Source organism: Electrona antarctica (genome assembly GCF_951216825.1).
Source record: "Electrona antarctica genome assembly, chromosome: 19".
NCBI lineage: Eukaryota > Metazoa > Chordata > Actinopteri > Myctophiformes > Myctophidae > Electrona > Electrona antarctica.
This window is the reverse complement of record NC_136800.1, coordinates 41,073,424-41,086,023: the sequence shown is the minus strand read 5'-3', so window position 1 is coordinate 41,086,023 and position 12,600 is coordinate 41,073,424. Positions and strand designations below refer to the sequence as shown.

Here is a 12,600-nt window from a genome sequence, read left to right as displayed (position 1 = left end):
TTTTTTATTGTGGTAAATCAATGTCCTATTCTTCATCCTACAAGCTGTGCGTCGCTGATACTGTGCTGTGACGTGTCGTGGTGAGCTTTTAGATCGGCTATCTCTGCTGCTTTTGTGTGACACTTGCCGAGTAGGTCAGTATACCAGTGTTGATTTCGTCGACTGATACTATAGGAAATTGTTCGTCGACTACCTTTTTGCACTGAGGAAAACTAAATGGAAACTAAATGAAATTGACAATTTCGTCAACAAAATAAAAACTAGACTAAAATGTTTGCAAGGGACTAGTGGACAAGAGATCCAGTATAAGTAAGACACAAGACATTTTACACTTGGTTGCATGCTGAAAATAGCAGATCTACAAGCTCACAGCGCGTCACAGCGTGTTGTGAGCTTGTAGATCGGCTATTTTCTGCAAGGGTAAAACTCAAGGCCCGCCAAAATACATTTTAGTCGACTAAATCAACTGTATATTTAGTTGACCAAAATCTTATGATATTTAGTCGACTAACACTAGACTGGTGAGACGTAGGAGGGGCCCGGACAGAGCCTAGTCCCTCCACATGCCAGAATTGTACCTCTCAGTCCCGGCATAAAAAGCAAAGCAAAGTTCTTTGTTTACCCAGGGTGAATGGACTAAGCTCGAGATGCTTGTTTACAGCCAGACCCTGCTCATAGAACATTTCATGGTAGTGGTTCAATGCCTTGCTCAAGGGCACTTCAGCGGTGGTAATTTTAACGTGCCGGTCCGGGGCTTCGAACTGGCGACCTTCCGATAACAAGACCGCTCCGCAAACCGTTCGGCCACCGCTGCCCTGAATAGTAGTTCCGGAGTGGTTCCAACGGATTGTGTGGCCCTGGTCTTTCCCTAGTGGGTCTGATCGAGGGTAGCTACTGGGACGTAAGTCGGGACTTGATCACCCCGGCTGGGTCACCCGAGTGAGGGGTATGATGTTAGCGAGACCCGAAACCCTGATGACCTTGGGATACATCACTGAGGATACGTCCCAGTTGCATCCATGCGATGTATTTTCATTCTGAAGACTAAAACTTTCCCGTTGACTAAAATATGACTAAAACTGCTGCCAAAAACAACACTGGTCAGTAGGGTATATTCATTTTAGGAAAAAGGTAGAGAGTTGAAAAATGGAGATACAGGGTTTCCGCCCTGACGACAACGATATGTGGACTGACTCCGCTCTCTCCGGTCGAGTTTAAAACCGAGCAGGAATTGTTCAATCAGTAGAAGACGATGTTAATCATTTCTGGGCTGAGGGAGAAAAAAAGCGTGTTGATTTTGACATTTCCTCGGAAGGCTGTGTGTCAGAACAACAGGCTGACGAATCGATGCATCATCAGGGTGTCTGACTGCAGTCGTCTGAGGTGAGTCGACCTCCGGCCAAATGTTTCTTCTCCTCATTTGGGTACTTTTAACATTCTGGACGGGAAACCCCTTTTGGTGTTTTAAAGCATCATGTTCTACTTTAGCTATTGAAAAACAGCAGATCTACAAGCTCATACAAGCTCATACATCTACAAGCGCACTGAGTGCCGCGCTTGTAGATCTGCTATTTTTTTATTTATTTTTTAAAAATGTGGCGCAAATCTTTGAATATATATTCTTTCAGAGCGAACGTTTTTACTCAAATCGTTGCTTCCGGGGGCGTCCCTGGAACAACGTATTTTCAGATGGGGGTCCTTGACATGAAATATTGAGCACCACTGATGTAGAAAACTGTCATGATTTAGAAGACATTTTTTTAAATTCTGTTTAACCAGGGGGTAGGCAACTTGGCACAGGGAGGGTGATCACTGGCATACGTGTGAGAGAGATGTTTTTCTTTAAAAAATAAATAAATAAATACAATTAAATCTACTCACATCTACAAATTACATCCTGCACATAATTGTACATTCATTCACACTCCTAACTCATGACTGGGGAGGGATTCTGGGAGATAGTTGAGGTTATTGCTCTGAGTTTAATGATCATTACATCCTGATGTGAAAGAAAACATTTCTAAAGGTTATGTGTATCCTATATGGACAATCAAAATCAGATGGGAATATTTAATTTTGATGTGGTGTCATAATTATATATGGCACACTGACTATCACGGAAATTAAAACTGTGTGTGTGTGTGTGTGTGTGTGTGTGTGTGTGTGTGTGTGTGTGTGTGTGTGTGTGTGTGTGTGTGTGTGTGTGTGTGTGTGTGTGTGTGTGTGTGTGTGTGTGTGTGTGTGTGTGTGTGTGTGTGTGTGTGTGTGTGTGTGGTGATGGACTATGACATATTCTAGATATAATAAGTGTCAGTCTGAAGATTCAGTAATTGGATCTTAGGGTCAAAATAAGAACATTGTAATGTGTAAAACAGAAAATCTAAAACATTGCCTGCACGGACAATACCACATTTTTGCCACGGACACATTTGTCCGCGTACAAACTCATTGATGACCCCTGGTACGAACTCATTGATGACCCCTGGTACGAACTCATTGATGACCCCTGGTACGAACTCATTGATGACCCCTGGTACGAACTCATTGATGACCCCTGGTACGAACTCATTGATGACCTGTGTTCCTTTAATGATAATATAGCGATGGACTACGAGGATGCCGTGTCCTTCCTGGGCCGCTGGGGGGTGTTTGAGAAGACGGTGTTTGTGCTGCTCAGCCTGAGCGTGATCAGTAATGGCTACGTGGGCATAGCCATGGTGTTCCTGGCGGACATCCCTCCTCACCGCTGCCGCCTCCCTGCCCTGGACGGGGACTCCAACTTCTCCTCCTCCTCATCCTCTTCCTCCTCCTCTTCCTCCTCCTCTCCCTCCTTCAGTTTGGAGCTAAACCACTCCTTCCCTCTGGAGGAGGTGAAAGGGGTGCTCATGCTCAGCCGCTGCTCCAGGTACGTATAACAGACGCACGTTTACATTTATGGTATAGCTTAAAGAAATCCCTGCAGTAATAGTCCTGGGCCGGCCTAAGGCCTCACTGCACGTAAGACACACTTGTGTCCTGTGTGTCATGAGTCACATGGTTTCATGACACAACCTTGTGTCAAGGTTGTGTCTTCAAACCATGTGACTCCCATTGGAAATGCATTGAGGCGGCCATGACACACAGGACACACAGGACACACAGGACACAAGTGTGTCTTGCGTGTGTCTTAGGTGTGAGTGAGGCCTTAGCGGTCCTGACTTTACTGTGCGTCTCCCCATCTATCTCCCCGTTTCCTGTTGACTATCTATCTATCTATCTATCTATCTATCTATCTATCTACTGTATCTATCTATCTATGAAAAAAAAACAGTAATAGTCCATGAGCCAGAGCCCCAACATCGGGCTATGATTATCAAATGAGTGGGTAAAGTCATACCGATATTAAACTGTTTATAAGGTCAATATAAGACAATTCGATAACCGTTCCACTAGAAGTACCTTCATCAGTACTGGTGAAGGCTGAATAGCCCAAACGTTTGTCCCTTGTTCAAATTTCAAAATGAAACTAGAAACAAATCGCTGCAAGCAGCGATAAGGCAGGACCAAGCAGGAAGGCAATAAGAATAATATGCACAAGAAACATGGAAGACTAAACTTGAGAAAAAGACCATGGAATTGTGACGGGGTCGGTTTTTTATAGTGGGGGCAGGTAAGGGTTCTTAAAGACTCATACACAGAGTTGGCGGTGCCCAGATTTGAACCCATGACCTTGTGTTGCAAAGGCAAGAGCTCTACCTACCGAGCTAACAAGCAAAATCATTCAGTGTTTTTGTAGCAAGTTGCACAAGGATAACTAATGATAAGGTGGGTATAAAGATTTATGAATTGACTGCGTATAAACCACAAAATATACCAGATTCGGATGAGGAGCTCAATGAGTGAAAACCAATTAAATGAGTCTGAAACAGGGATTAAAGGTTAACTGAAAAATTATTATTAAACTTCAGAGAAAATAAACAGCTTTGAACATTCATGAAAAACAAACAAATGGGGCCCACTTTAAGTTGTTGACTTGAAAAGTCCCAGTTCAGTTCCTATTCAGTTCAGGGAAAGCAGTCCCTTTTCTCCAATTTGGAGAACCAGATTACCACATTTGTGGGTGAAGGGGGGTTCAGAGTTACGGGTCGGCTCGCCAGGTCTGGGTACCATCCGGTACCAGAACCATCCATGCAAGGGAATCCTTTCAGGACACAAAAAACCTGAACTGATTCAAAATCACTGTTGTACAACATCAAATAATCTATCAATTCATGAGTAAAGAACCTGATTTGATCAGGATCAAGTTCTTTATACATGTTTCCCACTAAACAAATCAGTTTCTAGCATTGTTACGGCCCTTTAAACTTGGCTCAACCAAGTGCTAACATAAAAGGACACAAAGTCAGATCAAAAGTTTACAAAGATATTACACATTTATTTAAAATCCTGCATTGCAAAACAGGGACTGATGGACAAGAATACAGCCCATCTGAAACTTAACTAATAACAGCAACAAAAAGGGAACACAACTGTTCAGTTTGGGTGTTTGGGAGACAATAAGCTGCTGGCCACAAGTCCTCTTATATAGCCTGCAACTAATCAAGAACAGCTGACACAGGGTGTGGCAGCCAGAACTCTCAGGTGATTGACAGGTGAGGCACTTTAGACCAACAGAGGTCAGCAAAGCCACAGGCACTACAACAGAACAAAGTAAAGACAACATTTCACAAAACGGCAATTTGCATTGGCTCATAAAACCTTCATTCTCTCACTTAAAAAAACGTACTATACTTTCCCATGTCCGTATAGGTCCAAAGTTCATGTGTAGAAGTTTTCGTGCATTTTGATCAAAGATCCTGGGAGGAGATGCATTTTAATTGATTTTCATATAATTCAAAATGGTGGGTGATCTAGACGTCAGAGGTCAAAAGTCGACGGTCAAACGGTTCATGAGCTATGCCTGGTTAAAGTTTGCATTGTCAATATAGCGCCACCCTTTGGCCAATGGTTGTGGGCTTCGCATCCTCACCGTTTGGCATGGCCCTCTACCATATCTCCAAATTTCGCGAAAACCGACTGCACGTTTCAGCCAGAACTGCTATTTTTGGCGGAAAGAAAAATAACTACAAATCCAATAAAGGACTGCTTGGTCCTTTAACAAGTCCTTTCAGGACTGCTTGGTCCTTTAATAAATGTTTTGAACTGCAGTCTTGGTGTGTGCGACCCACTACCGTTATTTATTTGATATAGTCTATCGCAACCATTGTGTTTACGTTGCAGGTACAAACAAGGAGGTGGTTTCCATGGCAACCAGACTGAGGGCTGTGTTGACGGCTGGGTGTTTGGATCAGAAAGATACTCCTCCACCATCGTCACTGAGGTCAGAGGTCAATCATCTGGACATAGCCTACATTTACTGAGTAACCTTAAAGGGCCACTTCACCCCTTTTGCAACCAGCTCTTATTTGAATGATGTTTAGAACACAATTCAACACTTTCCTGGGGTTTTATGTGTGGTTTTATGTGTTTTTAGATATTTTAGTATTGGTCTCACCTCCTTCTTGGACTACATGTTGTCTCAGTAAGACAGCCCTCACCCTCTCCACAAGGAGGAGCAGTGCAGCAAAGCATTATGGTCATTGTAGGAATTCAGCAATCGAGTCAAACAAGTTCAACAAACAGACTACACTACATTATTTTAAATGGTGCTACTGTCTACTACAAATAACATTGAGTGATTGCAGTTACTTCCAGCAGTGAAATGTCCCTTTAAAGTCCAGGACCCCCAAGTTGGTCTTTATTTGGCCGTGGCGTGGACCCCCATCTGAAGATGTTTTGTACAAGCTTATAGATCTGCTAGTTTCACTACTGATATTGAAAATGGTGCGTGCGTGCGTGCGTGCGTGCGTGCGTGCGTGCGTGCGTGCGTGCGTGCGTGCGTGCGTGCGTGCGACTGTGTGTGTGTGTGTGCGTGCGACTGTGTGTGCGTGTGCGTGTGCGTGCGTGTGTGTTCACAGTGGTCTCTGGTGTGTGAGGACGGCTGGAAGGCACCGTTCACCATGACCGTCTTCTTCCTGGGAATTCTGGGAGGATCCTGTCTGTCTGGATACCTGTCTGACAGGTAACCTGTCTGTCTGTCTGTCTGTCTGTCTGTCTGTCTGTCTGTCTGTCTGTCTGTCTGTCTGTCTGTCTGTCTGTCTGTCTGTCTGTCTGTCTGTCTGGATACCTGTCTGTCTGTCTGTCTGTCTGTCTGTCTGTCTGTCTATTGTAGTTACAGGGACATACTGTATGTGTTTGTTGAGTGCTTCTCTTGTTGTGTGTGTGTGTACTGTAGGTGTGCTACACACTATATCCAGGTCATCTTCTAAATGTCCACACATAGGCATGGTAGGCGTGTCGCGTTCTTCGTCTCCATGGCGATCCAGACGGTGTTCAGCGTTGTCCAGGCGGCCTCCACCAGCTGGGAGATGTTCTGTGTGATGTACTTCATCGTGGCCATGGGAGCCATCGCCAAGTACTGCTGTGGCTTCATACTGGGTACGCGTGTGATGTACTATAGTACCCTGCTGTGGCTTCATACTGGGTACGCGTGTGATATACTATAGTACCCTGCTGTGGCTTCATACTGGGTACGCGTGTGATATACTATAGTACCCTGCTGTGGCTTCATACTGGGTACGCGTGTGATGTACTATACTATAGTACACTGCTGTGGCTTCATACTGGGTACGCGTGTGATTGCGAACGCAGTGAGCATTTACTATGAGACCCAGCAGATCACGTCTGTGTGTGTGTGTGTCTGTCTGTCTGTGTGTGTGTGTGTCACGCTGTAACACCACCCGCCCACCACCAGAGGGCGCAGCTGTATCACACACAAAAACACACACACACATGCACGCACGCACACACACACACGCACGCACGCATGCACGCACACACACACACAAAAAACTTAACTTAAAAAAAAACGTAACTTAAAAAAAATACTTAAAAAGGAAAAACGCACACACAAAAAACTTAACTTAAAAAAAAACTTAACTTAAAAAAAAACTTAACTTAAAAAAAAAACTTAAAGGAAAAACGCGCACACACAAAAAACTTAACTTAAAAAAAAACTTAACTTAAAAAAAAAAAAAAAAACCTTAAAAAGGAAAAGCTTTAAGGAAAAACTTAACTTAAAAAAAAACTTAACTTAAAAAAAAAAAAAAAAACTTAAAAAGGAAAAGCTTTAAGGAAAAACTTAACTTAAAAAAAAATTAACTTAAGAAAAATCTTAAACAAAAAAAAGAGAACTTAAAAAAACCTTAAAAAATTACGTAATTTATTCTAATTGTTGTTTTTGCAATTCACGAGCTGCGTTCGCTTCCCGCGTTCGCGCGTCTTACTTGTATACTATAGTACCCTGCTGTGGCTTCATACTGGGTACGCGTGTGATGTACTATAGTACACTGCTGTGGCTTCATACTGGGTACGCGTGTGATATACTATAGTACCCTGCTGTGGCTTCATACTGGGTATGCGTGTGATGTACTATAGTACCCTGCTGTGGCTTCATACTGGGTACGCGTGTGATATACTATAGTACCCTGCTGTGGCTTCATACTGGGTACGCGTGTGATGTACTATAGTACACTGCTGTGGCTTCATACTGGGTACGCGTGTGATGTACTATAGTACCCTGCTGTGGCTTCATACTGGGTACGCGTGTGATATACTATAGTACCCTGCTGTGGCTTCATGCTGGGTACGCGCGGCGTGTGATGTACTATAGTACACTGCTGTGGCCCAGATGAGTGGCTTATAGTACTTATACTACACTATATTTATTTGCATCTGTGATGTTGTGATGTGGTTCAAATGTTACTCCATTAGGCCTATATACTGTAGGCTATGTATTGTGTTTTATATGCTGGGATGATCGGGACATCCTTGAAAGAGAGCTTGCTCTCAACGTGCTTCCCTGCATAAACTCTGAATAAAAGAAAGGAAAAATAAATAAAAGCTGCCTTACCTTACCTGCTTTGCCTTGCCTTGCCTTGCCTTGCCTTGCCTTGCCTTGCCTTGCCTTGCCTTGCCTTGCCTTGCCTTGCCCAGGGTTTGAGCTGCTGACGAGCAGGGCGAGGATCCTGTTCGGGGCGATTGGAATACCGTACGCCTACGCTCTGGGCTACACCGTCCTGCCTCTGTTCGCCTGGAGCATCAGGAGCTGGAGATGGCTGCTGCTGGCTCTGTCCCTGCCTGGCCTGCTCTATGTCCCTCTGTGGTGGTGAGTGGCTCTGTCCCTCTATGTCCCTCTGTCTCTGTCCCTCTATGTCCCTCTGTCTCTGTCCCTCTATGTCCCTCTGTCTCTGTCCCTCTATGTCCCTCTGTCTCTGTCCCTCTATGTCCCTCTTTCTCTCTATGTCCCTCTGTCTCTGTCCCTCTATGTCTGTCCCTCTGTGGTGAGTGTCTCTGTCCCTCTATGTCCCTCTGTCTCTGTCCCTCTATGTATGTCCCTCTGTGGTGAGTGTCTCTGTCCCTCTGTCTCTGTCCCTCTATGTCCCTCTGTCTCTGTCTCGGGTTTGGGATAGTGTTAGTAATCGGTCAGACTAATCGGTAAGAAAACCCATCCGTTTATCCCATAGAGATTTCCGAAAATATCAATACAAGTTATCATAAGCCTGGAATCAAGCCATCCGGGCTTAGCTATGTCTGGTTTGTCAACTTGTGGATATTTATAACAAAACAATGTATTATTAAGTCCCGTTCTTCCAGATATAAGGTTGATATTATAATATACTGCCAGTGGCTGCCAGTGTTATCTACCTGGCAATAACACTTTGGTTGTGATGATGTCATGATAATTTGGTCGATAGCACTTTTCCAAACATTACAAACAGTGTTGGCGGTACAGTGAAACTGCTACTTGTAGTGTGATTCCACGTCGCACGCAGACCCGCGATGCGTTGCAAAGACATGCAGGTGTAGATGGACAAAAAGAGTATGACCCAACAGAGATCTGAGGTACCCCAGTCAACAAACACAGGGTGTGGGGTTAGGTCTCAGGACTCCAGGGATAAGAAGACATTTACCTGTGTTCATTACAACTCTCAAGGACCAGTAGGGTACAACAGCAGTGTGGCATAGCGACTACATTATATTTAAATTATTATATTAATTATTAATTTTACAAAAGTAAGTTGATAATTATGTATATTGACCAAAAAAAATATTAAAAAATAAATAAAGATATAGGGGAGCTGGGGCTGGGGCTGGAGCTGGAGCTGCTCCTGGAGGGGTCTAACACCAGCTCACGTAGACCTAGAACAAATAAAGAGGATGGTGCACGGAGGTAGAAAGCTCATAACTTGTGATGTAAATAATGAGATCCAGAACAGTTGAGAATTAAACAGCAGTCACCCTTCCCTTTTCAAATGTTTTATATCATCCACAGCACTTGAATGAACAGTATCCATGTTTCTTTGTCATTTCACAAAAATAAAAGTTTGACACATGTACTAATTAAAGAACATGGAAAATCCACAAAAGAAAATATACAAAAACATTAACATTTAGTAAATGTACATGTCCTTTATCTTTCAGTCTGTTATACACAACATTTTTTCCACAGTTATGAAATTGATATACTTTTTAAAATAAAAACAAAATCAACTTTGTACTATTCTCTTTTTGTGATATCCTTTTTATTATTTCAGTTCAGGGTCAGCAACTTTCATGCACCTCTAGCACCTCTGCTGGAACACTCCATCATCGCAGTACCTGTTTACACTGAGCATGTGCAAACCTCCCGCAGGAGACCGGGCCACACCTCCGTGCACCATCCTCTTTATTTGTCCTAGACGTAGACCAGGAAGAGTGCAGTGTCAACAATGCATGGAGTGTTGCTGTCACATCATCTAGAACAGATGTAAACAAAAAACAATTGCGCGATTGAATAGGAGTTCTAGAGTTAGACCCCTCCAGCAGCAGCTCCAGCTCCTTCTGCTGCTTCAGCTCCCCTACTTACTTTTGTAAAAAAAAGGTTTAGGGAGAAATTCCCCTTTAAAAACAAGTGCATCTGATGGAAAACAACTGCTCTGTTCTTGCGCGGTTCTGGGTGCTTGGTGGAAGCCATTGGCGACCCTCCCTTTCTGTCTCTGTAAGATGACTGACACGTGTCCTGTCCAATGGCTATAGGTACATCCCAGAGTCTCCTCGCTGGCTATTGGCTCAGGGCCGCATCGAGGAGGCGGAGCTTATTCTCAGGGCTGCAGCGAAGAAGAACGGAGTGATGGCACCCGAGGTCATCTTCAAAGTGGAAGACGTCGGTTTGATCCAAGTACACGCACGCACGCACGCGCACACACACGCACGCATGCACACAAGGCTGGGCTGACACATAACTCCATATATGGGCATAAAGGGGACACGGACCGACAGGTACAGAGATCTACGTGCTTGTCGTGATGCAGTGATCTGTGATCTTGTAGATTGGTTATTTTCTGTCGACTGACTTGTTACGGAGGCTTTCACTCACTTTCACGTCCTTTTCACGTCCTAACCTATCTAGGACGTGAACTGAAAACCTATCTATGTCTTACATCACAAACTCTGTGTGTGTGTGTGTGTGTGTGTGTGTGTGTGTGTGTGTGTGTGTGTGTGTGTGTGTGTGTGTGCGTGTGCGTGTGCGTGTGCGTGCGCGCAGAAGGCAGAGTCTGGTCCTACAGACAGGCACAGTTACTCCTGGCTGGACCTCGTCAGAACCTCCAACATCAGAAACATGATGAGCATCAACGTCATACTGTGGTACACACACACACACACACACACACACACACACACACACACACACACACACACACACACACACACACACACTTACGCACGCACGCACACCGTACACACTACACAACACAACATGATGGGATCATCAACATCATACTGTGGTACACAGCGATCACACCCGTGTGAAGTGAGGGGCGCTAATATATTAAAGTCTAACTCATGTTGATTAGGTGATGTAAAATAAATGGTGCCAACACAAACATTAAATGCCATTAACAGTTTAATGGCCCATGACGTAAATCACCGCCAAGTGCATGGTCATGTGCCCGAGACGGAGATTGATTAATCTGTGTCAAATTAGTGATATCAAAACCGGTCGCATCGCTCCACAGCCTAGATGTGCTTGTTGCGCAATCCTCGGTGTTGCACGACAGTGACACGTCATCGAAAATGTTCCCTGCCTGTTTAGCCGACGACAACGAAAATCTTAAAACGTTAATAACTCGCGATCTAAATCATCCCGCCTAATTATAAAAAAAGATCCTGTGTTTGACGGCCCTCCGCGGTCCAGTTGCTAGTCGCGATAGATTTATTCTTACCTCCCGTTGTTGTCGATCGCATCTTTAGTGTAGTGGCTATTGTTCGCTGCTACACACACACATTCACAACAACATCTGCGTTTACAAAACAAACATTGAACTAAAGACAAACATTAAACCTGTCAAAAAACAATACCACCGTTGTTAAAAAAAACAACGGCCGCTGCAGTTCGTTGGAGCGACCTCATTGGCCGCTGCAGTTCGTTGGAGTTCCCTGTGTGTCCAGCATCAGGCGCAAGTCAAGCGGAAGTGCAGGGCTCTGCCTCTGACGTATAAAGGGTTTCTCTGTCCGTCTATAGGATAGTGATCTCCATGACGTACTACGGGATGTCTCTGAACACGCCCAACATGGACGGCGACCCCTACATCAACTGCATGGTGTCCGGGGCCACGGAGTTCGTCAGCTACAGCGTCATGTGGTTCGTGATGCTGTACGCTCCGCGCCGCGCCCTGCTGCCCTCCAGCCTGCTGCTGAGTGGTCTGCTGCTGCTGCTGCTGAAGACCCTCCCTGATGGTACGCACGCACGCACGCACGCACGCACGCGCGCGCGCACGCGCGCACGCACGCACGCACGCGTGCACGCTTAGGTGTTTAGAATATGTCTGTGGTCACTCTGGTGCTGGTGATGTTGGGGAAGATGCTTAGTTGATGTTTTAGATGTTGTATCTCCTCCAGACATCTCGGAGAGGTCGCTCTGGTTACTGCATGTAACCTGCAGTAAAGGCATCTCTCTCCCCATTTCCTGTCAGCCTACTTACTGTCTATTCCTCTATAAAACTCACACCCGTGTGAAGTGAGGGGCGCTCTTATCATCTTACAACATCGAGGACGATTTGAGCAGTAACAGACCAAACATTACACTCTGTTCATTAAAATGGCATTTAATGTTTGTGTTGGTGACAAAACAAACATTAAACTCTGCCCATTGTCAATGGCGTTTTTAATGTTTGTCTAGACAAGACAAACATTAAGCCTGTATATAGGAGGGGCTAGCGCCCCTCAAAAATATAAAATAAAGGCGAAAGCCAAAAAGTAAAAAGCAAAAAACATAAAAATAAGATGTTTCTCCTCCAGACCTGTCTGAGGTCTCCGTGGTCCTTGTGATGTTGGGGAAGATGTTTAGATGTGTTTATCTCTCTGTCTACAACTGTTTTTTAAACATGCGCTATACATCACGCGATGAGGAAATGTTGCTGTTTTCTGTTCTGTTTTTGTTTATTGCTCTGGAAATGTTGTATTTTGTTGTATGTCGACGAC

At 44.5% G+C, this 12,600-nt stretch overlaps 1 protein-coding gene across 1 annotated transcript in view; it reads left to right on the top strand.

The window, feature by feature from the left end:
* Positions 1-2,603: 2,603 nt before the first annotated feature.
* The window catches only part of LOC306943156 (solute carrier family 22 member 4-like), a gene marked incomplete at both ends in the record, with an annotated part of 11,651 nt that continues 1,654 nt past the window's right edge, over positions 2,604-12,600 (top strand). Inside the window, 9 exons of the mRNA XM_079529357.1 lie at positions 2,604-2,759; positions 2,844-2,905; positions 5,260-5,359; positions 5,997-6,100; positions 6,362-6,516; positions 8,074-8,245; positions 10,156-10,297; positions 10,664-10,764; positions 11,642-11,856. Of these exons, the coding sequence (XP_079385483.1) occupies positions 2,604-2,759; positions 2,844-2,905; positions 5,260-5,359; positions 5,997-6,100; positions 6,362-6,516; positions 8,074-8,245; positions 10,156-10,297; positions 10,664-10,764; positions 11,642-11,856 (1,207 nt within the window). The remainder of the gene's footprint in view (positions 2,760-2,843; positions 2,906-5,259; positions 5,360-5,996; positions 6,101-6,361; positions 6,517-8,073; positions 8,246-10,155; positions 10,298-10,663; positions 10,765-11,641; positions 11,857-12,600) is intronic.